At 40.0% G+C, this 22,138-nt stretch overlaps 1 protein-coding gene across 1 annotated transcript in view; it reads left to right on the top strand.

Annotated features, from left to right (window-relative positions):
* Positions 1 to 20,585, top strand: part of MINDY2 (MINDY lysine 48 deubiquitinase 2) — a 60,965-nt gene extending 40,380 nt beyond the window's left edge. The window contains exons 5-9 of the mRNA XM_075273523.1: positions 5,421 to 5,523; positions 9,264 to 9,406; positions 14,647 to 14,820; positions 18,042 to 18,221; positions 19,684 to 20,585. Coding sequence (XP_075129624.1) covers positions 5,421 to 5,523; positions 9,264 to 9,406; positions 14,647 to 14,820; positions 18,042 to 18,221; positions 19,684 to 19,806 — 723 coding nt within the window. The 3' untranslated portion in view covers positions 19,807 to 20,585. The remainder of the gene's footprint in view (positions 1 to 5,420; positions 5,524 to 9,263; positions 9,407 to 14,646; positions 14,821 to 18,041; positions 18,222 to 19,683) is intronic.
* Positions 20,586 to 22,138: the final 1,553 nt, after the last annotated feature.

The raw sequence follows: 22,138 nt of genomic DNA on the forward strand, positions 1-22,138 counted from the left end.
CTATTTTTGTTCCACATGTGTCCCAGAAAGCAAATGTTTTGTGCCACGAGCCAGTACAAAATAGCTGGAAATGTGGGACATGCTGGCACTGCTACTTCTCTTCTTCGCTGTCCAGGTACTAACTAATGATTGCACCTCCTCCATTCTATCAGCAATTCAGCATACAGCATTTGCAGACATCTGTCCATAGATTGGCAGCAAGGGAAAGACCATGTGACTCCAACTCCTCTATTGAGACCCAGCGCTATATAAACTAATGCATGTCCATGACAGCCGGGAGCCTACCGAAGGCTCTCACGCTATACATTGTGTTATAGCTCTTGAGACTGGTCTACGACCAGCCTCAATACCAAACTAGCCAATCTCCCGTAGACTGCAATACGATTGTATTGCAGTCTATGGGACTTGCAATCAAATGATCTTAGGTTCTGCGGTGAACGCTGTAGTGGGGAAAACTATTTTAAGTGCTGAGCCGCTTTTCACCTCTGATAGAAATTTTTTTTTAATAAAAGTGATCAAGCAATAGACATTTCTGAACATGGTATAATTAAAAAGTACTCCTGATGCAGCAAAAAAAAAAAAAAAAGACCCTGTACATAGAAATATAAAAAAGTTATGGGTGTCAGAATATAATGACTTTTAAAAAAAAAAAAAAATTGTGGAGTTTTAGATTTTTGTTAAGGGGTTAAAATATAAATAAAAAAATCTTACCAGACTTGTATTGTGCTACCCGTGGTCTCTGAATCCCTTCCTTCCTCCTTCCCTCCTCCCTTCTTGTGTCTCTCTGTCTTTGTCTCTTGTCAATTTTTCCTTTTTTGCATTGGTTCTTATTGCAGCTTTGTATTGCAACTTTGGTTTTGTTGCTCTAATATGTGTTTTACTCGCTATTTCTGGCTCTGGCGGTAATCTTTACCCTGGTTTGTTTACTGTTTATTTGAAAATTTCAATAAAAATCACAATTTAAAGAAAAAAAAAATCTTTCCAAAACACAGAATATAGGTGATGTCATTTTGGCTGGAGAGTGAACACTGCAAAAACGAAGCCCGTAAGAATTTTTTCCAGCTTCCCAGTACATTGTACAGAATAACAAATGCTAGCATCATGAAGAACAAATTTTTGCCACAAACATTAAGGTCTCATATGGCTCTGTAAATGGGGAGGGGGATGTTAGGAGTTTGAAAGGCAGGGAGTTGACAACAAAATTTTTAAAAAATTCTGGCAGGTAGAGGTTAAAAGTAAAACCGCTGGATGAAAAAGGTCAGACTTGCAGGACTTTTTTGCCCGGTGATTTTGTGATAGATTCCAACGCATATGTGATTGTAGCCTTACCTGCAGTGGAAGCTTCTAGCAGAGCATCCAGTGTGCAAATTTGGCCAGGCTCACAGAGCTGTAATACTGAGTAGAGATGAGCGAGTATTGTTCGGATCAGCCGATCCGAACAGCACGCACGCATTGAAATGAATGGACGTAGCCGGCACGCGGGGGGTTAAGCGGCAGGCCGGCATCAAAGTGGAAGTACCAGGTGCTTCCATTCATTTCAATGCGTGCGTGCTGTTCGGATCGGCTGATCCGAACAGTACTCGCTCATCTCTACTACTGAGGTAATCTCCTCTCTGTATTACACCTGGGAGTTCCTTTATAATGGCTTGAATGTAGGGGCTGACAACCTGCTTTGTACAGAATACCTCATCATTTTGGTTTTGTTTAAATTTAAATCTGCATGCTGTACAAAAAAGGTTGCCTACCCCTGTGCCACACCATAGGAGGATGTAAAGATGTAGAAAATAAATGGGACCCATATTCCATACACCTGAAATCATTATATCAGCCTCCAGTATGGCTTTTCAAATAGTTAACCTCATTTAGTAAAAAGAAGTTTGAGGTTTTCTATGGAATACTTTTTTTTCCCCACCTTTTTAAAGCACTTGTGCCTAATCTCTAAAGTCTGTAAAAGCTTCAATAGTATACTGGGGCTAGTAAGAATAACGATTGTGTGCCTTCAAGAGAAGGGGATTCATGCCAAGTACCTTTCATTATAAAAGACCAAAGTACAATTCATCGCCCATAATTAGAAATCCCTGCCGTGATTTCTTGCACTTTCAGAATGTGAGCCTTTCATTGAAGTCAAATTATATACCAAGAATCCCGGAACAATGGGGCTTATTTATAACAATTAGTACAAAAAATATACTGCCTGTAACAGTCAAGTTCTATGTATGGTTGGAATTAAATGTATATATTCGTTTACCCTGCGAATTCAGATTAGGGAGTAGTCAAATCCTTATCTAGTGACATTCATTAGGACCAAGATATGGGCTGCCATATGCTGTGCCCTCATAGTGTGGAAGCTGCATAAGGGGAATGTGTCGCCAATTATTAAAGTTCCTTTTTTTGTTAAATATCTTTTAAAGAATTTTTGGTGATGTTGGTTCTTCCAATTTAATAACTATATTTAAAAAAAAAAAAAATCCTAAAAATCTTGCAATTGGGCATCTATTGTTTTTCATTGACTCCACACTGTCAAGAAACTTGGTCATAGAATAGAAGGTTTTCACTTAAAATATAAAATTTGACATATATAAGGAAATCAAACGTTTCCGCAATACCGATATATGCTTTACCTTCAGGCATGTTTCAGTAACATCTAATTTAGCTTTTTAGAAACTAAAGGTTTAGCCTTAATTTAGGACTCGTTCACATCTGCGCCCGGTCTCCGTTCTGCAGGTTTACGTTTCCTGCACAAAACTGAGCAGGAGACAGAAACCTGCAGGACTCTTTCATGCCCATTCATTTGAATGGGTTTGAAAGATGTCCGGCTGTGAGCGCTGGTGAGCGTTTTATGCTCTCCGCCGCAAAACCGTTTTTTAAAAATCGGACACAGAGTTGGACATGCAGACGGAAAGCTCAGAACGGACTCTGGGCGCTAGTGTGAACCTAGTGTTACCTTTGATTGAAAAGTTTACAATAGGTAATCTAAATGTACCAACCAATATGACTGCATTTCATTTTTGCTCATTTTTCAAAAATGGCTTTCACAACAAAACTGAAATGCAGATATCTCAGAATTAATAATATATTATGTAATGTTTGTCTGGAAAGATCACACGCTGTTTTCTATGAATAATTTGTGACCCTGTGTCAAAATATAGCCAGCAGCTGGTTGTAGCCTTTGAGTGACTATCTCTGTAGACTTCACAGTACATAATATCTCAAATGATCACACTGGCAATCAGCAAAAAGCTGCTTACAAGGTTTACATAAAACTACTATCTAATGCACAAGTGCTGAGGTTCTACTTTCCTTTATCCTCAAGACATATTCATAGAGTGTATGAAAAAAGTGTGAGTGGAGAGTTGGAAGATTGGCGTCAGCTGATCAGGCATCTGATGTGTACACTTAGCCGAAGATTTTTTTTTTGTCCCTCTACTATACTGTGTGAACAAGGCTTAAATAGAAATTAATCTGACACTAGGTTCACACCTGCATACAGGTTTCCGTTTGGGAAGGAGGGTTGGGGACCCCTGAATGGAAACCTAATTCTCTTAAAAAGCGGTTACTCACGGACTCCATAGACTATAATGGGGTATACCCAGTTTCTGACCAAAAAGAGCAAAAAAATGTAAAAAGAAAAACGCTGCTTGTAGCTCTTTTCTTCGCCTCATTTTTCAAGCGAATGGGGGATGGATTCCCCAGGTGGCGTTCAGGCATGGGTGGTGTGTACCTAGCCTGAGGTAGTATTTGAAGAGAGTCCATCACCAGGATTTTCACCACTATCCCCACAGCACTGTCAGGTAGGGTATCAATGACCTTTTTTAGCTTTCCCTCTTTTATGTAAAAAATAAAAATGAGTCTCATAGAGATGCCGGTGGTAGTGATCACTTCATATGCTGGGTTTTATAGCACTCAGAGCCATGGTTCTGGTGTTATATTAAGGTGGAGAATCTCAGCTTTAAACTGCATTATCAGACTGCTATATCCTATATACTAAGCAGAGAAACAGGCAGTTAACAGACACACTAATCTTCAGCTTCTATTCTCCATTGTGCCTTTATCTGCTTATAGTTCTGCTTGTGTAACATATAGAACCACAAGCCTGCTGCATTTTGGAAGCTGAGATTCAGAACCATAGTTCTCTGTTCTATAAAACCAAAAATACCAAGTGATCACCCCTTCCAGCATCTTCTGTGGTGATTTATGTAGGTAAACAGGGAATATTGTTTTTTATAATAATAGAGGGAAAGCTAAAAATTATATTTTATATCTTTTCTAAAACTGCTGTGGGTTTAGTGGTGAAAATCCTGTTGAGAGGTTCCTATTTCATGGTATAGCTGGCCATGCCTTCTAGATGCACGTTGGGTGAACCTGCCTATCAGCAAATTATTCTGTGTATTGGGGGTGTTCTGAGGGGCTGTATGGAGGAGAGAAGGACTTTGGATTGCAACATGCCTGATACTTTTGTGCCTGTCTCTATTGAGAACACTTGCATGCTCAGCAGAGCTTGCAAAGGTATCAAGAATTGGAAGAAATGGCTGTCATCTGATCTGGCATTTCATATACATATATATATATATATATATATATATATATATATATATATATATCCAGAATAAGGGTGGGTTTAATAATTATTATTATTATTATCAATAATAATTATTATTATTAGGTTTATACTGCCAGTATTCAATGTGACGGATAACCACAACGGACATTAAATAACAGATGGAGACTGAGCCCCCCCATTTAAGTGTTTGTCTGCATTCATCCTTATGCAAGACTTTTTCTTCCGTTACAAAAGTAAAGGAACGTGACGGAAGGATGTTTACATTAGAGTCAGTGGGAACAGACACAGATGGAGGGGGTTCCATCTGTGTCCATTACTCTACCATTAATGTCGATTGTGGTCCTCCTATGATGAATGACAGAGACAAACATTAATAACTGTAGGATTAACATAGACCAAGACCAGTCAAGGAGGTTTTCCAAGCCACAGAAATGTGCATATGATGCTCTTCCGGTCATGAAATGATTTAGTATCTCTGTAACTTTCTCACATACAGCATATACTCATCAGTAGTCATGAATGGGTTTAAAGCAACAAACTCTTGTCTCCTTCAGATCTGGTAACATTCATCAAATTGAGTGTAGAATGGTGACCACGTCTTGTGTAGAGAATGAGAATTTGTCATTCCTCATTCATATGATTCCTCCTTTCCCCAGCATTCTGAATTTGTAATAGAAGTCTTTTTGTGCATAGATGCTTTGAAATGTGGCGTATTTATTCTTGTTTTCTTTGCAGCCTTTAAGTTATATGTTTATTGTCACTTCAAAGTTTATCTGGGAACATAAATCACATCTCTGCTGTTTTCATGCAGCTTCAGCAATTTTCTCATTATGATTTCTTGTTGTATTTCATCTCCCAGATTGCCGAGGTTGTGACGGCCGTGGGTAACTGCAGCTACAACCAGCTGGTGGAGAAGATTATTTCTTGCAAGCAATCAGAGAACAGTGAGCTAGTTAGTGAAGGTGGGTGAGTGATTTTGGCTTATTATTGCTCCATTGTATGTCAGTGGGAACTTGACTTTCAGATGTCCCCTAAGTTTATGCTAAGAAGAACACATCCATATAAAACAAATCTATGGTACACAAACACACCATAACCAAAAAAAACGTACTTCAGATAATGTCCTGAAGGTAACGTAATTTGCTTATGTTTACAGCTAGCGTTAAGCTAGTCATGTTTATTAAGTGAAGGTTGGGTGACCTTACCTATTCCAGACAACTAATATGTTTGTGCATCTTCCGACTCTTCCCAAAGCGAGAAGGAATGGATATTATGGATTTCAGCATGCCTGATCCTTTGTTCTTGCAGGAGATTAGCGGTTTCGAGTGGTATCTGACAGCCCTAGAGAAAAAAATATATAGTTTATTAAATTGTACCTTGAGTAATAAAACCACTTTTCATTAAAAGTACAGGTGAATACAAGAAATTTCAGATATGTTATCAAAGAAATCTATTTCCTTTTCCCTTTTATCAAGCAGAGTTACTTTTTACCGATTAGTCTATAGAGAGGGGAGTGGGGAGGAGCAGGCTGCTGGAAAAGGCACTAATAACTGCGTCTGCTATAACTTGAGTGAGGGGACCCTTCTGACACTGCTGTATCTTCAAGATAAGACTATACCAATGCACAGAATGATACAATCAATAATCATCCTTCTTCTCCCCTTCCCCTCTCCATAGAGATCTGCATGCAGGATGGATACTGATACAAGCCAGAAAAGTAGGACCAACTTCATATAAACTCTATTTGCCACAATATGAGTTAAGAAGTAAAAGATCCGCGCTTACCCTCAGGATAGTTGAATAATCGCCTTTATTTAAAAATCACAAACAGGGATCTTCATCACTACGCGTTACGGGACACCCTGGTCCCTTTTTCAAGTGCAAAAATAGATCAATGTTCCACAGTTTAAAAACACTAGGTTTAAATAGATCAGTAGCTGGGGAAAGCCCTTCCCTATGGGCGTTTCCACATCACATGATTCATTGTTTCTATGGTCACAAATATAAACAGACAGGATATACATATAAAAAACTTATCCAGCTTCAAAATAGTAACAAAACATGATAGTCACCTATTAGTGTGCGGATACATATTAATAAAAAGAGGTCAAAGGCAACTGCCCCAAAAAATGAGGCACTGCAAAAATATATATCGGAAAACACACATGCATCTCCTCATTAACCCCTAAGCGGGGGTCTAGTAGGAGAACAAAGGGTGTGCAATACCTCTGATATATCAGGGAGTTTATCCATCGATTCTCCATCCCCGATATGTTGCAGTCCACTCCAAACTCTTACTGTCCATCATTTACCGTGGAACGCTACTGCGCTCCACCGGAAAAGAAGAGGCCGGTGCATGCATGCATCATCCACATAACAGGCGCATGCATGCTATCATGCCCCATACAGATAGAAAAAACTGATGTGCGCATGCGTCAGCCTACTGACGGGCGCATGTGCACTATCATTAATAAACCCATCTCAAAAGCGTTCAAACGCTCGAGACGGCCAATAGTTGTGTATACACACCCAAACAAGCGCCACCACGCCATTATCAATACGGGTATGCGCTTACAAGCTCTTTGTATACAAATCAGTCTGAGTGAAGATAGAGGAGAAGAACAACCTAATAATTGTATAATGAAACAAGATATAACACAATGTTTCTAATAGTAACCTGTATTATTCATTTAGGAAATAATAGGAGGTAAACTTTAAAGGGCTAGTCCAAGTCCTATCAAAAATAACCTGAGTGCTGGAAATTGTTTAAAATAAATAGGAAAAAACCCTGTACTCATGATTTGACTGTCCCTTTGTTTTAGTATTGTTCCTCCTGTCCCTGTCTTTCCCTGCTGGCGTTGGTTAGCATCATGTTCTTTATCACATGAGCGCTGTCGCCAATCAATATCCTAAAGTGGCCACATTTGCATGAACAGTACCATGCGAAGGAAGGTGATTGAATACAATGGTCATGTAATAATGAACAGGATGTCCTTCTGATCCTGCAGAGACAGGAGTGAGAGTGATGAAGAGGATGAATGCTTTTTTTATGTTTTAAACATTTCTTTCACTTAGGTAAATTGTATATAACTAGCACAAGCCTTTTACATTTTTAGCTTTCTTTAGACTGCTGTATGTGCTCCTTTGCTTGTCATGTGGTGAGGCTTATAATACAAGGCTGTTCTTTTCTTTTTGCCTATTTTTATGGTGTCAGTACAGGAAGTATATGCTGCTGGTCTGCAACTGCACTTCACAGCAAAAGCACTTGTGCTTGGCCAGTCGCAACAGTATTGCCCAAAGACAGCCTTTTGCCCTAACCTGCGCTGTGAAAAGCATCAGATGTATTAATGTCAGAGAGGTTTAATCCCTTAAACACAACTATAGACAGCTGGATAGACCCAAAACATTATCTTAAGTCTATGTGTATGTCTGATTTGGAGGAAAAAACAAAATTGTACTGGCTCTAAAGATATTTTAAGAAATGAATCTATCATGAACTTTGCCATCACCGCGGCAACATCCGCTTCACGTTTGTCTGACGCTTCTTCCAGGCCTTTTAGACTTTATATGGTAGGCGTTGCAGCTGGTTTTATTTATTGAATTGGTTGATGGATGTAATTAGGAGAACAGTGCCTCTGTATGCTGCCCTCTAGGGGCAGCCCCCTTAACATCATGCATGACTCAGTTAATAAGCCTACTGACATGATGCGGGGTTTATTGCCAAACTAGTATTTCTATTCCAAAAGGAACAGATTCCCAGCTATGGACAGTGCTGTTTCGGTCTTTTGGACCTCCACAGCATAGCGCAGGGATACTAGTTTTGCTTATATATTGATTTTTTTTTTTATTTTTTTTTTTTGTAAAGGATTACCATGCATTGTCTTTCAGTTAGGAGTAAGACTCCTAGAATAGATATCATTCATGTAATTCTCTTACATAGAACAGTAGTGGAGAAAAATGGCAAACCTCTATTTATATGTGATGTGCAGTACAAAACACCATTATTATTATTATTATTATTATTATTATTAATTTTTTTTTTTTTTTTTTTTTTTTTTTTTAAGACCATATACCATTTTGTGCGAACACAATGCTGCAATGAAATAGTTTTCCAAGCTACAAATATTGATGACTTATCCTAAAAATCATGAATATCAGATCAATTGGAGTCTGAGAACAGCTGATTAGTGGGAGTGCTGGATGTCAGAGAATAGGAAACTGATAGCTATGTTCCCTTTGTAGTAGCCAGACCAGATTACTGTATCAGCTCTCATTCACTTGAATGGGAACTACGCTGCAATGACTCGTTCCAACCAGTACATAGAGAGCAGAGCTGTCTGCTTCCTGCTCAATTCTCTGTGTATCAGCTGATCATTTGATCTATCAGTTGATCATTTACATTGACAGGTGTCGAGCCACCTACTATCTGATAATGAAGACCTATCCTTAGTATAGGTTATCAATATTTTTATCCTGGAAAACCCATGTTATCTAGATCACTAGCTAGAACATGTATCAGAGGTGGCAAGATCCTTCCAGACCTCAAGAGTAGTAAAAAACCTCTTGACTTGTAGGTGATGCATCTTAACACATATGCCCCACAACATGTATGATTTTTGGTTCGGGTTACCAGTCAAACTATTGTGTGTTACAGTCCATTGTGTCTGCCGTGTGCTGACTCCATCTTTGTGCTCTCTTGTAGGCTTGGTAGCAGAACAGTTCTTAAATAGCACAGCCACACAGCTGACTTACCATGGACTTAGTGAGCTGACCTCAACTCTACAGGAAGGAGAGCTATGTGTATTCTTCAGGAACAATCATTTCAGCACTATGACCAAATATAAGGTGGGTTTCACATAAAATGATCTGTAGAAGAAGCTGCTTTTTGTGGTAGTCGTCCTCGCTTTGTTCATCAGTTGCACTTTTAGCCGATTATACACAGGGGCCTTGGCTACAAAGTGAGCAGGCATAGTGATGCTGGAATGCTAGACTCCATGCTAGTTTATAGCAGTGTTTCATGGTTAACATTATTTTACCTCACCATTTTCCTATGATTTGTTGTTTTAAAAATTTCAATGGTCAGAATTATTCGTTAATATCACAGCTTTTTTTCACCTATTGAGGTTGTGCAACCTGCCCTGTTATTGCACCAGTCCCATGGCCAAAGCTCTCTGTAAAAGCCTAGCCTTAAATTGTTTCCCTTTTTTATTGCAGATATTATGCAAGGATACGGTTTTTCTTCTAATCTTTACATTCTCATTTTCTTTCATCTAAAGAATGCTACAGCTTTGCCTTTTAAACTGAAATTTCATACGTGTTTCTGATATGTAACGCACACAAATCACTGATGTTAGCAATGTGATTATATCTAGAGTTGTGAGTGGATGATTGGTGTTGATGGTAATGGAGTCTTATCTCTAGTCTACAGCACAAACAACGTGCCTACACATAGTGTGTGATAAACATACTCTGAGATAATCAAACAGGCTGCCTGCTGGGTAGAGCCAACTGCTGTCCTTGTACTCCCTCACAAGGAGAGCCCAGTTTTGGACCTGGACAAGCACATAATGAGGGACAATGGCCCCATAATCTCTCCCTCTTCTGATTTTGCCATGTATATTCAGTTTACCAACTATCATAACCACACTGTCCCACTTCTGGCACCAAATGTATTACTGTACGGATCTAAGGTTAGTGAGAATCATGAATGCCACACACCACTCACATAAGAGATTTAAGTACAATCCAAAGTAAAAGGCAATAAACAAGAATATTAGCAAACTTTTCCTGATTAAGGGGATATTGTTACTCCTTAGGGAGAGACCACCATGTAGGTGTTTGGAGTCTTATAAAGCCATTTTCGCTCCACTGTGGGGGATTGTGAGAAGAATATGCAAATATGTTTCCCAGGATGTAAATCGGAAACACTGCATCAGTATGCTGCCCTCTATTGGAAGCAGCTCCCTTGAACATCATGCTCGACTTTCTAACAAGCCTTTAATTGCTATGATGTGGAATTTTGCCAAGTCCGTATCATCCCAGCTGTGGACGGCCATCTCAATCTGATTGGATCTCATCAGCACAGTCTAGGGAGAAGTGACTTAACTAGAGAACTAGACTGTGCTGATGAGATCCAATGAGATTGAGATGGCCGTCCACAGTTGGGATAATACTGACTTGGCAAAATCCTGGATCATTGCAATTAAAGGCTTGTTGAAAAGTCGGGCATGATGTGCAAGGGAGCTGCTTCCAATAGAGAGCAGCATACTGAGGTGGTGTTTCCTATTTACATCATGGGAAAAACATATGCATATTCTTCCCACAAACGTTTCCTGGCATATTAGAATGTGTTCACTTCCCTCACACAGATGGAGGGTATTCTACTATATAAATCCTATATGAATTGCCAAAGACATCACTAGATCATGTATTTTCATCTGTGCAACTCTTATTCTGTCCCAGTATAAAACACTATTAAAATCCCATTGTGTTATTTTGTTAAAACTGTAAAAGTGTAAAGTGCAATCTCTAATTGTACACTTCACTATCTAGGTATGAGAAACTCTATCAATCTGTAGTATTGGCTTGAGTAAATATTGTATCTGAGACTGTCCCACCAACGTGTTTTGCTGTCTTAGTGGAGTCCTGAGGGGTATTGTAGATATGATGGCCTGGCGTATACTGGGGGTATAAATTTAGATGGTAGACTACTAGAGGTTGCATTTTAGACTATTTTTTTAGTTTGATCAGAAATTACAGATTCATTGGTATATTAATAGTTTTTATTTATTTTTTTACACTGAAAAAGAATAAAAGTTACTTTTTAGTTGTATCTATTAGGCTGCACAAATAGTAATACAGAGGACTAGTGTTGCCTTGACATTTTGGATATTAGCTTCTTGCCTATTCACCACTTTTTGAGGATAGTATTGAGATCTTGGGCTGTTGACCTAAAAATTCAATTTTTTTGCTCATTGAGCCACTTAGTCATTTGCTTTTGCCTTGTGACATGGTGCCACATCATGCTGGAAAAGCATAGTTCATCTCCAAATTACCCCCGAATCATTGGGAGAAGTTGCTCTTGGAAGATGGTTAAATACCATACTTTATTCATGGCAGTTTCCTTAAGCAAAATTGTAAGCAAGCCCAGTTCTTTGGATGAAAAGCAATGAATAGTCTCAGAATGCTTTGCTGTTGGCATGACACAGGACTCGTGGTAGCGCTCACCTTTTCTTCTCCAGATGATCATTCTTCCATTTGTTCCAAACAGTTTGATGGGGGCTTCATCAATTAATATAACTTTGCCCTAGTCTTCTGTAGTCCAACCCCCGCACTTACTGCAGAATGTTAGTGCTTGATGTGGCTTCTAGAAGAATGAAAATGTGAACGCTACCAGGAGTCCTGTGCGCCGACAGTAACCGCTGTGTGATGCTTCACGCCTGTTTAGCGTACTGCATATGAGACTAAGGCATGGCTTCAGCTTTCCGCCATGGGTTCTACAAAGTGGGCCCTAACAGCAGCGAAGCAAAAAAAAGAGAGAGAATGAATTGACATAGATCAAGTGGTAAGTAATTTAAGTAATGTCACATTTACCGAGATGAATGTTTATTTACTAGTCAGAACAAGATTTGGATAATGGAACACAGTTAGGAGGACGTGTCAACTCTCCTGACATGTTTCTGTAAATACTTGTATTCTCCATGAAATAACAATTGTGCCATATCTTTTGTTAGACACAATGCAGTTTTCTGTTATTCTTCCTTTCTTGACAACTGGTTGTTGCTATGTTCCTTGTCAGAAGGCTGTTCCTACACAGTCTGAGGCTGGCAGCATTGATTAGACAATGTCAGGCTGTGTAGGGTAACACCCAGTTGTCAATTTTTTTCATAAAATTGTAGAAAAAATAACAGGGGAACAGCGCAAAGCGAAAAGATGTTCCATGTTATTCCTCGGGGTCTGGAAGTATTTATTGAACGTCAAGGCCAGGTCTGGTGTGACTGCTCACTCGCTGGCTTTAGATATAATTATCTGCTGATTGATCTCTTGGACTATAAAGCTCCCGTTCCCATTTATTCTCTCTCTCCTCCTTGGTGAGAAATGAATAGCTCTATAATTAGCCGATCATATAAAAAGCCTGAGCTGCGAGAATTTCAGGATCCCTGTTGATTGTCATTAAAAAAATATTAATTTTTCATTGGATAAAGAGAGGTGAAATTTTCACGGTTTCTGAGCCAGAATTAATTGGAAAGCGAAGTCGCCTAATTTAATCTTGATGTTGTAGCGTGTTATTATATCAGTGTGCTCATTGTCATGGGCAGAGAATTGCCGTTGTTCACGGACTGTGAACTTTCTTAGTTTTGTTTTAATATGGCAAGATACATTTTGTGCTGAAAACTACCTACTTAAATGAACATATTTCTGCTGAGTAGACCCCACAAATAGTGAATTATATGCTATTTTTCTAAGCTATAATTGAGCCTCTGAATTATTGCTGTAGAGCGAAATGCTGAAAAGGCTGCGCCAAAATACCTCCTAAGATCTTTCTATCAAATTATCACATAAACAGCAAAATGCACAGCGTGGAAGATAAATGTTCTCAAAGCAAGAAGAGATACAAGTGTAGTTATTAGTAGCCTGTTTTAATGGCTCTACATTTCTATTGCTTTGTGTGATGTATAACCCCCAACCTCCCTTGGCATTACCTGTATTCCATGTATTAAGCACAGATAAACGTGTTGTTGCCACATAATGTTCAGGTATGTTGTATTAACCCATATAGATCTAATTGACACAGTTTTTCCTCGATGGCTCATCATTTAAAGCACCATTGATCAAATGTAGAATGACATGCTTGACCTAGAGGTAGAATGGGAATTTGCATTTAAGAGGAACCATGAAAAAAAGCATTTTTACCATGAAGATGTTTAAAACCTCAGTTACACCGTTTGCAAGGGAAAAAACAAACTTAATAGCAGTGCATACTGGAGTCACAAAGTCACCGGGTCAGTGTGAGTGCCGAGTAGACTTCCAGGGTCATACCCATTTCTTTTTGACTGACATCTCCTGGGTAAGAGTTAAGCACTAGCTGCAATGAAATTGTGCCCAGGGGTCTGATGGTCAAAGAGGAATGGACATGATAACTGCTATGTAATGCTATGCCTTACCCACACTGGACTGGTGACTCCAGTATGCTCCGATATTAAATCCTGTTTTTATTGCAAAATGTGTATCTGAGGATTTTTAACAATGGCTTGGTATGAATTGTGTCTTCAAGCCTTACAGTACTATGCTGTTAGTTTAAAGATGGGAAAATATGACGACGGGTTTCCTTTATAAGGAGCCTGTCCCAGGGTGAAGCATATTAAACCAGCAACGCAGATGGGGATAGGTCAGGCTCATCTGAATGTAACGCCTTTGCTGAGATATTTATTTCACAATGTGCATTTGAACAGTCTCGAGCACCGAGGGCGACCCTCTTGCTCCAGAATGCTATGGCATTACATTGAGATGAGCCTGACCTGTGTTGCTAGTTTAATATGCTTTACCCTATTAACAAACTCCTTGTAATGAGGTAGGGATTGCTCATACTTGCATACTATGTCCTAACCAGCGAAAGATAGATGGAGCTGTCAGTTGAGAGCAGAGGGAAGGGGTTTGTAGCTGAGAGACCTAGACACGCACTCCTCTTCATCAAAACCCAGCAGACAGTGGTCAGCGTGCGCGATATAAACTCTACATTCTCTGTGATCTAGTACTATCATGAGCAACATAGATATGATCAAACTTTACTCCTTGACCTGTTCGGCAGTATTAGCTGTTTGGTGTGGTCAAAACTGCTGACAGATTCCCCTTAAAAGAAAAGCAATCTCCGTAAAATGTATGGCAACACCTGGTATTAAGCGGACCACGCAAGGTTTGAGAGCCACACTGCACATGTATTGTAAGGCTATATCAACCTTGGAGCTTTGCTGTTAGAGGAGATATAAAATGTTCACGAAACACGAGCTTTAGGGCGCCATTTGTATGGTTTTTTTTTTAGTTTTTTTTCTTGAAATGAATAGTTAAAATCTGCCCTTGTCATTTAGGGACTGCTATACTTGCTTGTTACGGACCAGGGATTTCTAACAGAGGAAAACATTGTCTGGGAAAGTTTACATAATGTGGATGGAGATGGAAATTTTTGTGACTCAGATTTCCACTTAAGACCACCATCGGACCCAGAAACTGTGTACCAAGGACAGCAAGACCAGATTGATCAGGTATGTTGTCTATTGGATGAATTCCCATTGCTGCTTATTATCCAGCCATAGATGTGTGCTTGGCAGTCAGTGCTTGGCAGTATCGGCCTCTTTGATAAAGAGAATGTTAATGCCTAGTTGTCATTTATCATACAAAGGGACGCCACAATGCAGAACTGGAAATTTGATAGGAATTATGTTCTAACACAGATATGTCAGTACTGGTGCAAGGACTTTGCAAATGATAATGAAAGAGTTAATGTGACTAAGCAGAGCCATGTTGTCCTTTGTGGGGTTTCAGTCTGTGGCAAAGCCTCCTGTTTAATCAGATTTTTAACAGATTCACAACAGGGCTCTTTTATTATCTTTTTATTCCAAGAATCATGTTGAAAATTCTATTTGATTTTTGCCATTAGTAGGGGCCTCCTACTGATGTGAGCAGTGATGGAGCGCTGTTGTCATATCACTGCCTGTGTTGGAGCAAAGCTTATGGGGCTGGGATACATTATTTATCAGCCCTGCGACAAGCGCTGATGACTTTGGCACCCTATAATTATTTGTTGTTTTCATGTTTGCTGCCTGGCGCTGAGACTCCTCTCAGTTTAGTAAAGTATAGCAGTTAGCATCTCTAATGCACTGAATTGATGACAGCCTCAGTGTGTGTTTCCATTCAGTGGACGCGATGAGATGTTGTTGTGTTTTTTCCTTCACGTCTGTGAAATGACCAGTAATGGCCGTCAGTATATTCTCCTAAACTAAATGCAATTTTTATAGAAAAAGACTTTTAATTGCTACATGACATTTCTCCAAAATGGCATCACAACAGATTAATTGTTGAGGCCCAAGTCAAAAAAGAAGCCCTGTCCTTGCTTTGAGAAAAGCCTTGCGGCCTACCCTATCTCGCCACATAGGGCACCCCTGCACTCCATTGGTGTTATTATTTACGAAGTGTAAATGGGTTGCTTCCTATGTTTCCCCAAAAAACATTTAATAACCCAGGAACACTGCAACCCAACCTGCATTTGATTTGAAGGCCGTACTATTGAGCCGGCAACAGCAAATGTGTTTGTGAAGCTCGTGTCAAGGATCTAACCAGTTTGGCTAAATGACCCTTTCACCAATACATGGGGCTACCCTGGAGGGCCACTTTGTTATTCTATAAGCTAACAGGTTGTGTGAGTGATGTCTATGTGTACCCAATATGTGTCAATTTACATATTGGTATTTAGAAAAGGATACATTAGAACCAAACATAAATGAAGTGTGGGATTAATCTTTCCTTTAGTGGACACACCAAGCCATGCACACAGACCTGATCTAGCTTAAGTCTAGTGCAAATACTCCTCTTCCAATACTGTTATATTATCCAACATGACAGACCTTTCTGTCCAAGATCCAGAGAGGCGTCCGAGTCCATAGCCTCAGGTGTCCCCTCCTGACATAAACAGAGGCGGAATTCCAATAGGTAGCGGCCAATAGTTTACACACCCATTCACACTCCTGTCCTAAGTCACAATTGTGAAGAATGACAGGACATAACATCCTTGTGTTCTTCATCCTCTGGTACAGCACATCTCAGAGGTGACAGCCAGGCTGGCCCGGACGGGAGCATGGGTGGAGTAAACTGCTGGCCAAATAATCCAATAGGTAACGGCCTAACATATCGCTGTATGGGAGGCTACAAAAAAGAGGGGTCATATACTGCATGCGTACACAAAAATAGGGATCATATACTGCATGCGTACACAAAAGTAGGGATCATATACTGTGTGAGGCCCACAAAAAAGAGGGGTTATATTCTATATGGGGCCACAAAAACCGGTGGTCATATACTGTGTGGGGATGGAAAAAGGGGTCATATATTGTGTAGGGGCCATATTTATGTTCTAGGCGCCAGTAGAGGGGCATTACACTATGTGGGGCCAAAAAAACTGTTGTTTTTTTTTTATCTGTAAATGGTGGGTGTGGTCTGCAGTTTTAATTAGGGTATCCTCATTACACGGGCTCCTTTCTATAGCTTGCCTCAGTCAGCAGAGAGGCCAGGTTTACCCCTGCCAAGATCATATCTATTTTTTTTCAGAAAGGGTCCCAGAAGCAGTATTTTATTATATTTTGTCATATTTGGGTCAGTAAATGCAGTAAAACAATATGTGTTCCATCTGAATGCAGAGACAGTGAAGGCAGGTATTTGGAAAAGGCTGATGCTTGTGCCCAGTGGATCAGCGCTTTTTACAGAATAAATGGAGCACTGACTCGTAATGGAAAGCATATTGCAGATTCATCCCCCTGGGTCACTTCTATTTGATAACAGAATTTTGCTGAAGTCGGAGATACACACATATTGTTTCCAGAAGAAAGTAGCAGAGCAGTTGTTTGCTTGGATTGTGTGAAAGTATATTTAATTGGTCATTTGTGCAGGGGAGGGGGACAGGGGTGAGAAAACAGCAGTAAGTGTATCCCATAGTGTGTATCCTAGACTAGGAGCAGTATCTGGCCAAGCACAGCTTTTACCTATAAATCGGGTACACCCCCATTCCTATGTGTTATTTCCCCAGTAACAACAACTATTTAGTAATATTGTCTAAAATGAAGACCGTACAGACCTAGAGGAGACAGACAGATGTGCCAACTTATTCACAGTGCCATGATGCATGATGGAAATAGGGCCACTATTCTCGTCCATGCACCCCCTCTTGGATGACTTACTTTAGACCACTATTTTGTTGCAATATGATGGCACACATCTTTAATAAATTTGTTTTTAGGACTGTGCTTAGTCATTCTCCCTTTTCCAAACACTTTTTAAAAGTTTGTAGTAAGGCGCAAAAACTATTTGTGTAACCAATCCGTTGCGGGGCATGTAGGCAGTTTGCCCATTGTTTGAACCTACATGGTCACAAATAAGACTCCTACATTACAAGGTCCCCAATGTATATATCAAATGTATTCATAGAATCCTATTTACCTTATGACCTCTGTCTGATATCCATTTGTTTGTTTCTTCGCTATATAAGATTGTGTGGTAGACAGTGGCATTCAGTATATTTTGTAACATGGGAGCCTATGGGTGACGGGTGCCACTTAATACATATACAGTGGCAAATATTGGAGGGGAGGCACACTCCAGGAAATCCTCCCAAGGTTTACCGCTGACCAAACACTATTGAAGCCCTCACTGTCACTGCATTTAGGACACTAAATTTGGGAAGGCTTTTCTCAATGATAAGCTGTGTCTTTCCTAGGACTATCTGATGGCTCTATCACTACAGCAAGAGCAGCAGAACCAAGACATTGACTGGGAACAGATACCAGAAGGAATCAGTGATCTAGAGTTGGCTAAAAAACTTCAGGAAGAAGAGGACAGAAGAGCCTCGCAGTATTACCAGGAGCAAGAGCAGGCAGCAGCGTCCGCCCCTCAGCCGGTAAGTTAGCAAGCAATCCAGTCCCAAGTTCAGTATCAAAAGTGAATTGAGGCCATAGATTAAAGGGCGGCTGACTTTGATTTGGAGCGACCCATGGGGAGTCTGGAAAATTAAAAAAAAACACAAAATACTAACTTGCCCCTGGTGCACTGATATCTGTTGCCAGGGCCACTTTGCTGAAAGTCCTGAGGCTTGTGTGACTTCTGGTCTCATCTCTAACATACTTCAATGGTTCCTTACAATTGACTGCTGAGGCCACTGATTGATCAGGCAGCCTAATACCATGATGTGGGATTATTGCCAAACTAATATATCTACTAGTTTCCCTACACTGTGCTGACGAGATCCAACCAGATCCAAACAGCACTATCCACAGCTGGGAGTTTGTTCCTTTTGGAATAGATATATTAGTTTGGCAATAATCCCACATCATGGTATTAGGCTGTCTGAAAAAACCATACCTGATATTCAAGGGGGCTGTCCTAGAGGCAGCAAAAAGAGGCATTGTTTTCCTAATTACATTCTGGAAAACAGATTTGCATAATGCTGTCAAGGAATTGGTTCCAACTTCATTCTGCAACAGGGCAAAGACACAAGCAATATCTTCAAGGAGTTGCCTCTTTCCCTTTTGAGCGTATATAAGTGTCCTAGAGGGGAGATCCCCTGCTCTGGACCCCATCTTTGAGGCAGACATGTAGTATCATCTCCTATCCTGAAGGCCTTGGGCCTACTAAATATTACTTTTGAATGGCCACCACACAATACTACTCTTCCCAGATGGTTGTTGTCTCCTCTGGCAAAAGGAAAATTGTTTGTTCTCGTACTGTGTTAGCCAGTGGGTAGGAAGTATTAAAAAAAAAAAGAAAAAAAACTTGAGTCTTCAGTAGTTGATACCTTTTTAATGGCTAACTAATAATGATGACAGATTACAACGTTTCAGAACTCTCGGCTCCTTTCTCCTTTCAGAAATGGTTTTTAAATTTACTTGAGAAAGGAGCCTAGAGATCCGAAACGTTGTAATCTGTCATCATTATTAGTTAGCCATTAAAAAGGTATCAACTACTGAAGACTATCACGTTTTTTGGTTTTTTTTTTGTATATTTCTTCTGGCAAAGTCATCAGTTTGCAGGGGACTCCAGGAGGTTATATCTGGTGCAGTCAGATCATCATTGTGGGGGCCATGTTCTTTGGCAGATGTATGGCCTGCACACAGTACAGGTCTCTTCCGTCTTCCATTACCTGTACAGATGCATGAAAGCAAAATGGCAGATGTTTTCAGGATATTTTCTCCAGGATACTTGGACCTAGGTAATTGTTGAATTGTTTCATCAAAACTCAGGGGAAGGCACAAAACTCTCCATTCCTAAATGTTGTCATGTGTCCTGAATACCTATGTAGTGTATGAATCTATCCATACACCGGTTACATGTATGATCTAATGACTCTTTCTGCTTGCCCACAGCCGGGGCAGCCACCTCAAGCCGCTGCCAGTCCCTCCAGTGGACGACCACCAGGGAGCAGCGAGAAAAAGAGGAAAGAGCCCAAAGAAAAGGAAAAGGACAAGAATTCTTGCATCCTTTTATAACGGAAATAAAAGTCCTTTTCTGCAATCATGAAGAGGCATGCTAGTGTATAGAGAAGAGGAGACACCGGTTATAAGCCATCTGTGCCTGAAAACCCCCCAGCCGTGTTTCAGTTTGGAAAGGGGGGATTTGTTACAGACATGTTTAGAATCTCTCTTGTCATTTGGAGTTCTGTGATAATATCCTGTGTCCTTGTCCAACATTTTGGAACAAGAAGTGCATCATTGCATCTTTTTAATAAATCATAACTTCTTTCATGATATTTAGCCATACAATACTGCAGACTATTGTGACCACAGGAAGCAATGAAGTGGTTACCTCTTGTCAGGTAAGTCTTACACTTGGGGATATATACTGTATTATACGGGGCACATGAGGAAGCGGAAGCTAGAGGAAGTGTAATGTCCCAGCATGCTTTGCTCTTTTACGTTCAGCCCTTTCTTCCACCACCCGTGCTGTATCACATTGCAGTATCTGGTTGGCTCAAGTCCTCTTTCTATTCCTTAGCCCATAGCTACATAGACTTTATTCAATGTAAGTAAGGGAATATTTACTCATCCACTGTGTCATAACCCGGGCTTTGTGCCTAGAAATATCAGGTTTGAAGATTTTGTGAAAAATACACTTTTTTTAATATTTAGGACCAGTGTGACTTTTTTCCTGTATATAATGTTCTATATGTGGTGACACGGTTGTACAAATGGATTGCTTTGTGTTTGTCTAGTCTAAGAATTTACTTAAGGAAAAGACCTTTTAAACCAATAAAAGTGAGACTGTTACATACTGCGGTATGCACATGTTGTCTATGGGCAGGCTGGCTGGCTTGACTTCTTGGCAAGGCTGAATTCACACACAGCATTTTGCTACGTTTTGGTTTTTTTTCACAATATTTACGTTGAAATTTTGACCAGGGTTTTCTTCTTTGGGAGCCTGCACACGGAGTAAACGCTCGCTCATTGTGAACGTAAAACTTGTTCAGAGTGAGCGGCGTTAAAACAGATCCCATTGACTTCTATGGGTGTCAGCATATGCGCGCTCTTCATTGAAATCAATGGGAGGCTTTTTTATCTATTGCTTTCAATGTGATACGCGCATATGCCGGCACCCATAGAAATCAATGGGATCTGTTTTTACACCGCTCACTCTGAACGAGTTTTACGTTCAGAATGAGCGAGCGTTTACTCCGTGTGCAGGCTCCCTTTGTCAGACATTTTGTATTTTGTAGCCAGGACTCCCTTTACAGTCTGTAGTGAATTATTTTAAAGCATTTGTGTCTTTTTTATTTTTAATGCAGCCTACTCTGGCTATTGTATTTTATCTGCCATTTTCTCATAGACTTCTCTATAGGATGTATTTATATAGGGGAGAAGAAGCTCATGTTACACTATAAAAGCCACACAAACACACTATCAAAGGGCTTAAACTTCATGGCATCTAAGTTTCATTTTTATTTACAAGCCCTCAAAGACACTCAAAAAGCGTGTGTGTGTGTGAAGGAGGCCCAAGAATGGTCGGCAGGATCTTAGTGTTGTCTTATAAAGGGCAATAGTGTTGCTATGTATTTATGTTCTTGCTCCTCGGGGCATTTGGGGTAATGTGATCATTCTCAGTGTTTTATGGCCCTAGGATTGACAATCAGTCTGTGATTCATTCATTTTAATTTTGTTTTTTTTATAATAACCTATAAGCTAAGTTTTTTGCTACAATTGCTAGTTGGAAGATTTTCACATAATGTTAAAGCTGCATCGTGATGTAAATATAATTGGACGGTCTTGGTTCCCGATGCTTTACTTCAAATAACAGGTTACACAAAATGTTCATTTGCCGCAAGATTTGCCGTTCATATTTTCTTCTTTTTTTTTTTAAAGGGATTTTTCATGACTTTAAAATTTATTGCCTACACTTGAAGGTCTGTGGGGTCTGACACCTGGGGCTCTGTAGATCAGCTGGTTGAAGCGACTCCCTTAGCGCCGCATCTGCTTCACAGACCATATGATATGACGTTCACCGGTCCCATGGCCTGTGAAGCAGCTCATTCCTATTCAAGTGACTGGGCTGAGCTGCAATACCAAGCCCAGTACAGTATTGAGGAGGTTGCAGCCTCTTCCTATAGCTGTTGGACCAGGTGTCGGACCCCCGCAGAGCCTCCCCTCCTGCTCTGTGCCCGCTCATCTTTGAGCTGACAGCTTGCCTATACCATTAGCTAAATCTATATGTCAGATTTTATTAATAGGAAGAGGAAGTGGAAGTGGAGGCGCATTACTTTGGTGGAAAGTCTTTTTTTTTTTTTTCTTGTTATTTTTAAAGTATATGATATAATTGACAAAATACACA

Source organism: Leptodactylus fuscus, chromosome 5, assembly GCF_031893055.1.
Source record: "Leptodactylus fuscus isolate aLepFus1 chromosome 5, aLepFus1.hap2, whole genome shotgun sequence".
Taxonomy (NCBI): Eukaryota; Metazoa; Chordata; class Amphibia; order Anura; family Leptodactylidae; genus Leptodactylus; species Leptodactylus fuscus.